Here is a 10,495-nt window from a genome sequence, read left to right as displayed (position 1 = left end):
GTCAAGGCGCAACAGAACCCAGGGGTCCGTGCCCGGACCGGGCCCAGTGCCGGCCCACTCCCTTTAAAAGGCTCGAGCGGCTCCCTGGACGAGATAGAGGAGCAGAGAGCCTCGGGACTACAACTCCCAGCAGGCCGCGCAGCCACGCCGCCTCCGCCCTCTCAGCTCCGCCCCCGCCCTCGGCTCCGCCCCCGACGAGTCTCCATTGGCCTTCCGGGGGTGGGGATTAGTTGGGAGGTGGCCATGGGGCTGCGGCCGGGGTTTGTCCCCTGCTCGGCTTCCGTAGAGGAAGTCCCGCGGACCTTCATCTGGGGTTTCGGTGTCCCCCGCCCCTTCCCCGGGGTCCGGGGGTGACATTGCACCGCGCCCCTCGTGGGGTCGCGTCGCCACCCCACGCGGACTCCCCCAGCTGGCGCGCTCTTCCCATTCGCTTCCCTTGGCCAAGCCTCCACCCCGCCCCCAGCTGCCCCAGCCATGGGGGCTGCGGTGTTTTTCGGATGCACTTTCGTTGCGTTCGGCCCAGCCTTCGCGCTTTTCTTGATCACTGTGGCTGGGGACCCTCTTCGCGTTATCATCCTGGTCGCGGGGTGAGTAGAGGGTTGGGGAGACGCGGGAGAGCGTCGAAGAGAGGGATGGGTTGGAGGAACTGGGGCGAACCTGAGAGCCTGAGTTGGGGGAGAGAAATCGGAGGTGAAGGTTGTTCAGGGTCAGGTCGTGGATCTGAATGATTTGCCTTTTCCGGCAATTGATTTCCGCCTTCCAGGGATTCCTCCCACGACGTCAGAAGAGGCCCAAGGCCGAGGCTCGCGAGGGGGCTGTGCTGACCTCGGCCGGCCGAGTCAGGTGCCCTAGGGGAGGACCTAGGAGTGGATACCTCCCTCTTCCGTGGCCGCACACGCCGCCTCCCATCGCTCTGAAGACTCTTTAAACAGATTTCTACCCTTACCCCTGGTCCATATTCCTACAGATGAAGCCCTTGGTGGAGACTCTGGTCCGTGGCTCCCTGACCATGCAGAAGTCTGACCTCCACTTTTCAGGCCGCAGCCTTGGCTGAGTCCCTGCCTTGGTTTCTTTGGCCGCCCCTACCCTCGCCTGTCTCATTGCCCTTGTCTTTTCTCAGGGCATTTTTCTGGCTGGTCTCCCTGCTCCTGGCCTCTGTGGTTTGGTTCATATTGGTCCATGTGACAGACCGATCAGATGCTCGGCTCCAGTACGGCCTCCTGATTTTTGGTGCTGCTGTCTCTGTCCTCCTCCAGGAGGTGTTCCGCTTTGCCTACTACAAGCTGCTTAAGTAAGATGATGGGGTGGTGTGAAAGGGGAGAGGGGCAGCGCATCGCACTGTGGGAAGTAGGGCAGCCCCCCTCCTGCCGGGGGTGGTCTTGGAAGAGGAGGCACTAAGGGAGGACATGAGAGGGAAAGGAGCAGCTCTGCCTTCCCTCATGTGTCCCCTACCCCACCCCACCCCAGGAAGGCAGATGAGGGGTTAGCATCGCTGAGTGAGGACGGAAGATCACCCATCTCCATCCGCCAGATGGCCTATGGTGAGCCAAGGGAGAGGGGCTGGAGGAGGGCGCGAGAGACCCCCGGCCCCCCCTTCCCCTAGGGAAGTCTCTAAACATCCACACGTTCTAAGTGGCTTCTTGTTTTCCTCCGTCCCTGGCTTCCAGGAGAGGTGTCTGGAGGGAGAGCAGGTGTGGGAGAATTGTGAGTGGGAATGGAGAGGGTCGCTGGCGAGCAGGCCGTGGTGACCTCTGACACTCATGAGACCCTCCCTCCCCCCAGTTTCTGGTCTCTCCTTCGGTATCATCAGTGGTGTCTTCTCTGTTATCAATATTTTGGCTGATGCACTTGGGCCAGGTGTGGTTGGGATCCATGGAGACTCACCCTATTACTTCTTGACTTCAGGTAAGGCCCACCTCCTGTCTTGCCTTCCTGCCCTCTCTGTCCCTGGCCCTGATATGATTTGTTCCCTTCCCTGGGAGACTTCTTTGGCTCAACGTCTCAGGACGCTGGGAGAGGATCGGGGTGGAGCTCATCCCCGTCTCCCTCCCTGCAGCCTTTCTGACAGCAGCCATTATCCTGCTCCATACCTTTTGGGGAGTTGTGTTCTTTGATGCCTGTGAGAGGAGACGGTACTGGGCTTTGGGCCTGGTGGTCGGGAGTCACCTACTGACGTCGGGACTGGTGAGTTACAGATAGGGGCCTGAGTTAGGGAGATGAGCATTATGGCATGGTGGGCGGGGCAGGGGGGCAGGCGGTGAATCCTCATTCCTTAGCATTTCGCGCTGGCCTGGGAGGAGGCAGAAAGGTGAGTATGTGGAGTGCGACACCTCAGCATCACTTGTGGCTGCTGCTCAGGGGATGTTCTGGCGAGGAGTCTGAACGGATTAGGCAGACTATACTTCAGAGGGCCCAAAACATAGGAGGGAGCTCAAAATCAAAAATGCCCTTAGTCACAAGACGTTGGTGCCCTAAAGGGGAAGCATGGGGGATTTGAGTGAAATATGCGGGGGAGGATTGAGCCAAAGGTACAGTGGGCAAGCGGGGATCAGGTTGGGGAAGGACGTAACTCCTTGTCTACGCCCACCCTCATCCGCAGACGTTCCTGAACCCCTGGTATGAGGCCAGCCTGCTGCCCATCTACGCAGTCACTGTGTCCATGGGGCTGTGGGCCTTCATCACAGCCGGAGGCTCCCTCCGCAGTATCCAGCGCAGCCTCTCGTGTAAGGACTGACTACCTGGACTGATCGCCTGACAGATCCCACCTGCCTGTCCACTGCCCATGACTGAACCCAGCCCCAGCCCGGGTCCATTGGCCACTCTGTCTCCTCGTTGGTCTCTCCCACCACCTTCAGGGTTTTGCTTTGTCCAGTTGTGACCTTTAGTCTCTGAGCTTGATCAGGAGCAGCCTGGGTTCAGCCAGTCAGTGACTGGTGGGTTTGAATCTGCACTTATCCCTCCCCCCCCAAGCTGGGGACCCCCGTGTCCAGGCCTCCCTGTGTGTCAGTGCTCTGCTCTCACCCTGCCCATGACTCACCCCGCTTCCCCTCTGCAGGCCGACGGCAGGAGGACAGTCGGGTGATGGTGTATTCTGCCCTGCGCGTCCCACCCGAGGACTGAGGGAACCTGGGGGGGGACCCCTGGGCCTGGGGTGCCCTCCTGATCTCCTCGCCCTGTATTTCTCCATCTCCAGTTCTGGACAGTGCAGGTTGCCAAGAAAAGGGACTTAGTTTAGCCCCTGCCCTGGAGGTGAAGCGAATGGAGGCTCAAGGGTAGGCGAGCTTCGAGTTTCCCAGTATCCTGCCCCCCCAAGACTGGACATCTTAGTCTCTCTCTCAGGTCTCAGAGGGGAACCATGTTTGGTGTGATGATTCCAACTGCCTTTTTTTTTTTTTTTCCAATTTGGGGAAGGGAGGAGGTATGTTGGAATACTTCTGACCTCCCTGGGCTCCTTTTTCCCCTCCTCAGATTGCTCATGGCTGGGCTCATTTCTATCCCCTTTCCCCTAGGTCCCAGGCCCTGGGGAAAAGGAAGGACGTGCATGTTTGGGAACTGGTATTACTGGAACTAATGGTTTTAACCTCCTGACCACCAGCATCCCTCCTCTCCCCAAGGTGAAGTGGAGGGTGCTGTGGTGAGCTGGCCCCTGCAGAGCCCCAGTGCCCGGAGGGTCAGACTCCCATGACATCGCAGGGAGGGAGGGCAGACTTTTTCTAGTTTTTAATTGGGGTGTGGGAGGGGTGGGAGGTTTTCTATAAACTGTATCATTTTCTGCTGAGGGTGGAGTGTCCCATCCTTTTAATCAAGGTGATTGTGATTTTGACTAATAAAAAGGACTTTATAATTGTGGGGGAGCTTGACTTTTCAGGGTGGGGATAACACTTTTCATTCAGACTTGTGCGCTCTTGTGTCTCTTGTCCAGCCTCCTTCCTAGCCTGGCAGCCCCTGATTGCAACACGTAGTTCCAATGCAAGGGCAGAAATCTGGGCTGGTGGTTTAATGCCAGAAACTCTGGCTTATGCATTTTCCCAGAAGCAGATTCCCTCGCCCCACTTCCCGGGATGGGACAACAGGAGTTAATCACCCCCGCTTGTTTTTCCCTATCCTTTGCCCGTGTCTGCCACCTAAAGACTTAAGGAACTCTCCTACCCTTAAGAGCCCCAAAGACTAGGCCAGAACTGAGGTCAAAAACTTTAATTTTTTAAGAAATTTTTATTTATCTGAAAGACAGAGAGAGAGAGAGATATCCAGATCGAGATTGGGATCTTCCATCCGCTGGTTCACTCCCCAAATGGCTGCAACGGCTGGGGCTGTTCCGGGCTGAAGCCAGGAGCCAGGAGCTTCTTTTAGGTCTCCCAAGTGGGTGCAGGGGCCCAAGCACTTAGGCCATCCTCTGCTGCTTTCCCAGGCCATTAGCGGGGAGCTGGATTGGAAGTGGAGCAGCTGGGACTTGAACCAGTACCCATGTGGGATGCTGGAATCTCAGGCAGCAGCTTAACCAGCTATGCCAAAATACTGGCCCCTAAAACTTTAATTTCTAAATGAATTGAGAAAAAAATAATAACCCTAACATCAACCCTTTTTCCTAAAGGACAATCCTGCAACACATCCGAGGAAAGGGACATAGTTTGGGAGTGGGGGCTTTGGGCACATCCTCAACTTCTACAACTGAACATCGTCTCACAGCCTGCCCTCTGCATTAACCACGTAGGGATCTGGTCTGAAGGCTCCCCTGTTCTTTGAGTGAGAGCCTGGGTCCATGCCCCACTGTCGGGGGTGTCCAGCAGGAGGAGAGGGGCTACCGACTACTCCTACAGTCTTTTCTGGCCAGTCCCCACACCCCACTTAGAGGCTCCCTGATTGGCGTGAGGGGAAGGCATCCGTGGGCCGAGTTTACGCCTCAGCCATGGATCGGGCTGAGGTGAAGACCACACTCTTCCGGTTTCCCAGCCTCTTCTTCCTGCAAGGGGCAGTGATGGTTCTTGGGATGACCGTGTCCGGAGTGAGGCAGATTAGAGGTGGAATCAGAGAGGAGAGGGCTGAGGGAATGGAAAGGAGGACCTTACCTGATCTTTCTAACGATGAAATAAACAGCCAGCAGCAAACAGAGACAGCCAACCAGGATTCCCACTCCTATAGTCAGCATTTCGCCTGGGGAAGATAGAGATGGCAGGGCTGAGCCTAGGAGCCCTGCCCCCTGCCCCTGCCCCCTGCCATACCTGGGTGGGGCTGTCTTACCTGTGCTGTACAAGGACACCGCTGTAAGGAAGAAGACCTGGGTCAGAGGGACCTCAGACTGCCGCCCTGCCCGAGGGCACACTCACTCTGCTTTCGTGCCTGAGCGCCTGGGGTCTGAGGAAGCCCGCTCCCCTCCCAGCCTTTTCCTCCCTAGTTCTTGGCGTTGAGGCCCTCCGTGACCCCTGCACAGTCACCTGGCGTGAAAGAGGCCAAGACCACCCGCTGATTGAGAGGCTGCGGGGAGCGGAAGTTCTGGGCCAGGAGCTCGGAGGGCTCCTCCTCCGTGGAGAACAGGGCCTCCTGAAGCCTCTGCAGCTGGGGAGAGGAGCACACAAGTGTCACTCTGTGAGGAGCAGCGGGAGGGATCTGAACTTACAGCCGGGTCTCCCCCCTCTCCACCACTCACCTGCTCTGCTGAGATCTGGGCCCTCCGGCTGAAGACTGTCCAGAGCACACTCTGGTAGCAGGGGGGCGTGGTGAGCGAGCCATTGTACCGGAAGAAGTGCTCCAGCTGCGGGGGGAGCAGCTCTCCCACGTTGAAGGGAGGCACTGAGGTCTTCTGACCTGGGGGGAAGAGGACTCTGCTCGCTCACCCAGACACGGCTCCCGCCTGCAGGGCCGCTGGCCCCAGCTCACTGCCTCCTCCTCAGGCCTCGCAGGTGAGGTTTTGGAAGTTTCTGTAGAATCTAGTCTCACTTCCCATACACCGGGAGGGCTCACCTTTATGTCTTATTTCATGCAAGTGCTGCAGGATGTGTTCATAAGCCGGATTCTCGGTGTCACCCGCCTGTGAGGGGGAGGGAAGGGAGAGAGTATAGAATGGGTGGTTTCGGAGCCGAAGAAATGGTCAGAGTGGGTTCCTGCTTGCCTCTGGAGAGAGGCCAGCAGCGGAGAGCCCGAGGGCTGTGAGAAAGTGGAGGGAGACCTGGGAGGAACTGGCGCCACTGACCTCAATCAGGACGCCCAGGACAGCCAGGCCCTGCGGCCTCGGAGCCGCCTCACTCAAGCTCTCGTAGGAGTCAGAATCATAGTGGACGATGTGCAGCTGAGGGAAGGGAGAGGAAATGGAGTCACTTAGGGTTTCCCCTCCCGCCTCGGAGGCCTTGGCCCTAGCCGCAGCCCCCACCCCCAGCGTGCCCTCCGTCCGTCCGTCCCACGAGAGGTGGCCTTATCCCCCTAAGAGGACTTTTCCTTGTGTTCAAAGCCTTCGTTTCCCGAGGACCAACCACCGCTATCTGAGTGTGGGCTTCCTGTGGCCTGGTACCTCTGCGGCTGTGGCTTCGCTGTTGATCTGGTGCTCGGACCCCCCTGGGGACGCTTTCTGACCCCAGTGCAGGTGGAGCTGGGCAGCCACGTATTTTCCAGGAAGTCCACTCAGGTACAGTGTAGGGGGCAGAGATAGTTGCACTGGGAGGGAGAGAGCAAGCTAGGATTGGTGGAGGAATATAACATAGTCCCACCCTCAGATTGCCACCACTTCGTGGGGGACTTGGCCCTCCTATCTTGTCTTCTTCCCCCAAAAGCACATGTTTCCATAGGCCAATGCTCTGCTAGTGTATCTTCCTCTTTCTCAATGAAGATCGAGTGCTCACCTACCCAAACTTGGCTGTAGACATGCAGTCTCCCCTTGGCTGCAGGAGCCTGATCCCATTTTCATAGTCCCCAAATGGCTCCTTTCCCCCGACTCCTAAGACTTGAACTGGAGCCTAGAACTGCTTGGAGCCCGGGCTTTTACCTGTGTGGCCATTATTGTGCAGGTCCAAAGGCTCAGTGCCAGGCTGGTCATATCCGTGGGGCTGCAGAGCAGGCAACTCGGGGTCAAATGTCACACTGTCAGTCTGGATATCGATGGGGGACTGGGCATCACGTCCACACTCAGGGTAAGAGGCTGGCCAATGGTCCTGACCATGGGGGCCTGGTGGGAGTTACCACAGATGTTTGTCCTGCCCTCCAGCCCTCGCCACCTGTCAGTTCTGCCTCACCCAGTTACAAGTCTGTGTGGAGGTACGATGCACTCCCTACCACGCAGGCCCAGACCCCAGTTACGCCAGGCTGGCTAAGGTCGGATTCCCTGCTGGACTTCATGCTATGCGTTCCCCTCACCTACCCAGAGATGGGGGTGATTCCCCATCTAGCCTGGTAAATGGGAGCAGCAGCTCTTTAACCCACCTGTCGTTTGAGGACAAGGGAGCTGAATGAGGGGAAGAGGGCGTGGACAGAAGCCTGAATACTCAGAGAGGTGAGATTGGAGAACAGAAATAGGAAAATGGGGGGAAACAAAATGATCCCAGAGATAAAGGGTCTCCTGGGGACCCCTCTGAAGTGAACCTGGGAGTCAGACATCCTGATTTTCCATCATTCACTTCTTGTTCTCACACTGAACTTTGCACTGAATCTGGAACTTGGTGAAGTCATTAGAAGTTCAGAGGAATCGAATCCCACCTCCCCCAAGGTCACAAACTCTCCCACCAGCTTCTTGCTCACCCCTGGCCTCAGGCGCTGTCCTAAGTTCAGGTGCAGGTTGTGGGCAGGAATCAGTAGGACAGAGAGAGCCAGAACTGACAGCCAAGCTCTGGCTCCTTTCCCCACCATCTCCCTCCCACTCCAGCTCCCTCACTCCCACATGGATTTACTGAGGACCTAACCAGCCTTTCTGCTGAATCAGGAGGTGTGGGATTTGATGATTAGAACAGGGTCTAGGAGACACGGATGCACAGCCCAGGGAATGGGGCAGGGGGAAAGGTGGGAGCCAGGGTGAGGAGCCGCAGGAAACTTCCTCCCCACCCTCACAACAGGTCTTCTGCCCCACGGATCAGGCAGTCCTAATGCGAGAGGGATGTCGGAAGGGCTGGAGTACGGCTCTCACCCTCATATGTCCAGTGGTGACCTGCAAGGCAAAGCAGTTTGGGTTAGAGCCAGTGCAGCCTGGGGCAGAGCCCTGTCCTCCACTCTCCCCTCCCTCGGGCACTCTGCTGTGCTCCACCTCCCTCTGCCCGCTCTCCTCCCTCGGCTGCCCTGCCTGCTTCCCAAAGGAAGCCCTGAAACTGGACACCTCGGTGGAAAGGTCGGGGGGCCTATTTAAAATCACTAGCCAGACCTTGCTTGTGCCTGCTGAGTTAAAGGGGGAGGAGGAATGAAAAGAAAGAAAGCTCGGAGACTAAAATTAACCAGGATCCAAATGTGCAGGCGGCCCAGCCCTTAACTTTCTCCAGCTCGTGCCAAATCAATCTAACCCTTAGGAGATTGGGGTGGGGTGGGCTGCCGGTGCCGGAGGAAGGTTTGTAGGAAAGGGACCAGAAAGAGGGTAGGGGAAAGAAGTTCAGAGCACGTGGGGTACTGCTGAGTGGGGGGTGTTATTCTTTAGCCTTGGAGCACTGCATGAATCAAGGCGGTGAACTGGAAATTCATATTGCAATTCTTCCTTTCTGGTCTCAGGAGCAAAACTGCATCGGCAGCAGCCTCTGCTCTGTCTGTTCCCATATGGCCAGGGGAGGGCGGGAGTCAGGGCAGGGTCTACTCTAGGTTGAGGGTGGTGGGTGGGCACGCGCGGCCAGGCTGGCAAGGGCAGGATGAAAGTGAAGCATTGTGTGCGGAGAGGAGAGCTGCCAGCCGGGTCACATGCCAGGAGCTGGTGCGCCCCTGTCTGTGGCTCAGAGGCAGGGGCTGCAGGTCCAGTCCCCTTCTAGGAGGAAAGGAAGGCTGTGCTGGAGGTGTCTGCCGCAGTATTCAAACTGCTGGAAACCCTCAGAAAAACTCTCCGTGCTTTTCTCTCTGTGCCCCTCCCCCCATCGCCTTACATTTCAGACTTGTGAGATGTTTCGGATCGCATGCGTGCTCCATCACTGGCACATTCCTTGCTTCCCAGCCTAATGTATCAGCTCTGTGGGACATCCCAGCAACGGGAATTCCTTGCTTCTGTGAAGGTGCCTTCCCCTTCTGCACCCTAGACACCACCCCCCACCCCCGTCACCCTGTTCTTCCAGCAGACCTCCACTGAACACCTATGTGCTGCATCCTCACTAGGCACGTGAAACACAAAAGCGACGACTAGGGGACCCCCCACCCCCACGGGGACACTCCCGGAGCACCTCCGCCTGTTCTCCCAAGAATCCCCGCGCACCTCCTGGGCGCGCCTCGGACCCCTTTGTAAACTGTAAAGGGCCAAGCACATGTTGACCGAGTGAGCTCCTTTCAGGGACAAGCTGGAATCACTCCACAAGGGCAGAGGGGAGCTCCGTAGCTGGAGGGCGGGCTGGGAGCTGGGCAGGAGGTGTCCGGGGTGCTCCCCACATGCCCCCTGTGTTTTTTCACCCCTTTGCTTTTCCGCTCCCTGGCGGGAAGGAGCTCTGGAGAGAAGCCCCTCCACGCGTGTGCGCACACACCCTGCCCCCTGCTAGTTTTGCCCCACCCGCGGCAACAGCAGGGCTGTGAGGGCAAAGCGAAAAGAAGGGAAGCGATCTCTATACCCTGAGTCTCTTGCTCCAGCCCCAGGCGTCCGTTTGCACCTCTCCTCCCCCATTAAGCACACACACGGTGACATGCGGACATCAGCACAGACCCCTGCCCCCACACACATCCACTCGTACCTACCCCCATCTGCAGCCAGGATCCAAATCACCTCTAACAGGAGGGCGAGGAACGGCATGGTATCCCAGGAAGGGCACAAGGGTGGGGGGGTTTGGGGACCAGAGGGGTGGGGGAGGGAAAAATAAAAGGTGGGTGAGAGAGGAGAGAGGGAGGGAGGGAGAGAAAGTTCCTGGCGTTGAGCGTTGAGTGTATTGATCTCTTTTCCGCTTGCTGTCTCTGTGGGCTTCCAGGGGATCTGGTTTTTAGTAGGGTACCAAGAGTTTCTGAGTCCTGGGACAGATCTCTGGCTGCCTCTCTGCCCTCTTAATCTTCCTCTGCAGTCTCCACTCCACTTGCTGGCCAGCGACTTCACAATTGCCTCCCGCTTTTAAGGTGGCTCTGGACGGGTGTACGTGGGGAGGGGGGGTGCCCGGGCTGCTGGGGAACAGCTCCTTAAATAGCCGATTAGGCATGCACGATGGCCCCGCTCACTGGGAGCTCGGGCTTCACCGGAGCCCTGGCCCTGGCTCAGGAGCCCAGCTGGGGTGTGCTCTTCCTTCCTCTGCTGTTCACACAGACGCTGCTCAGATGGGTGACCCTAGAGCAAGCGGGGGGCAAGGAGGGGAAACTAGTGCCCAACCCAGCCTCCTCCAAAGATCTCTGTGTTCTTGTCCCCACTCCTTGGTGGGTA

The 10,495-nt window shown here is 57.7% G+C and overlaps 2 protein-coding genes across 2 annotated transcripts; one reads left to right on the top strand and one right to left on the bottom strand.

Moving 5' to 3' along the window:
* The first annotated feature begins 230 nt into the window (after nucleotides 1-230).
* On the top strand, nucleotides 231-3,849 carry APH1A (aph-1 homolog A, gamma-secretase subunit). The gene is made up of 7 exons (XM_062192172.1): nucleotides 231-587; nucleotides 1,121-1,291; nucleotides 1,468-1,541; nucleotides 1,783-1,905; nucleotides 2,057-2,184; nucleotides 2,600-2,723; nucleotides 3,056-3,849. The coding sequence occupies exons 1-7, from the start codon at nucleotides 475-477 to the stop codon at nucleotides 3,118-3,120; spliced, it is 798 nt and encodes a 265-aa protein (XP_062048156.1). The 5' UTR covers nucleotides 231-474; the 3' UTR covers nucleotides 3,121-3,849.
* Nucleotides 3,850-4,536: 687 nt separating this feature from the next.
* CA14 (carbonic anhydrase 14) lies at nucleotides 4,537-9,883 on the bottom strand. Its single transcript, XM_062193532.1, has 11 exons — nucleotides 9,829-9,883; nucleotides 8,105-8,125; nucleotides 6,974-7,153; nucleotides 6,503-6,645; nucleotides 6,188-6,283; nucleotides 5,959-6,025; nucleotides 5,645-5,802; nucleotides 5,433-5,553; nucleotides 5,239-5,259; nucleotides 5,067-5,151; nucleotides 4,537-4,960 (listed from the first exon to the last, which is right to left on the bottom strand). Exons 1-11 carry the CDS (start codon nucleotides 9,881-9,883, stop codon nucleotides 4,894-4,896), a joined length of 1,014 nt encoding a protein of 337 aa, XP_062049516.1. The 3' UTR covers nucleotides 4,537-4,893.
* Nucleotides 9,884-10,495: the final 612 nt, after the last annotated feature.

Source organism: Lepus europaeus, chromosome 5 (assembly GCF_033115175.1).
Source record: "Lepus europaeus isolate LE1 chromosome 5, mLepTim1.pri, whole genome shotgun sequence".
Classification (NCBI taxonomy): domain Eukaryota; kingdom Metazoa; phylum Chordata; class Mammalia; order Lagomorpha; family Leporidae; genus Lepus; species Lepus europaeus.
This window is presented reverse-complemented; position numbering and strand designations above follow the sequence as displayed.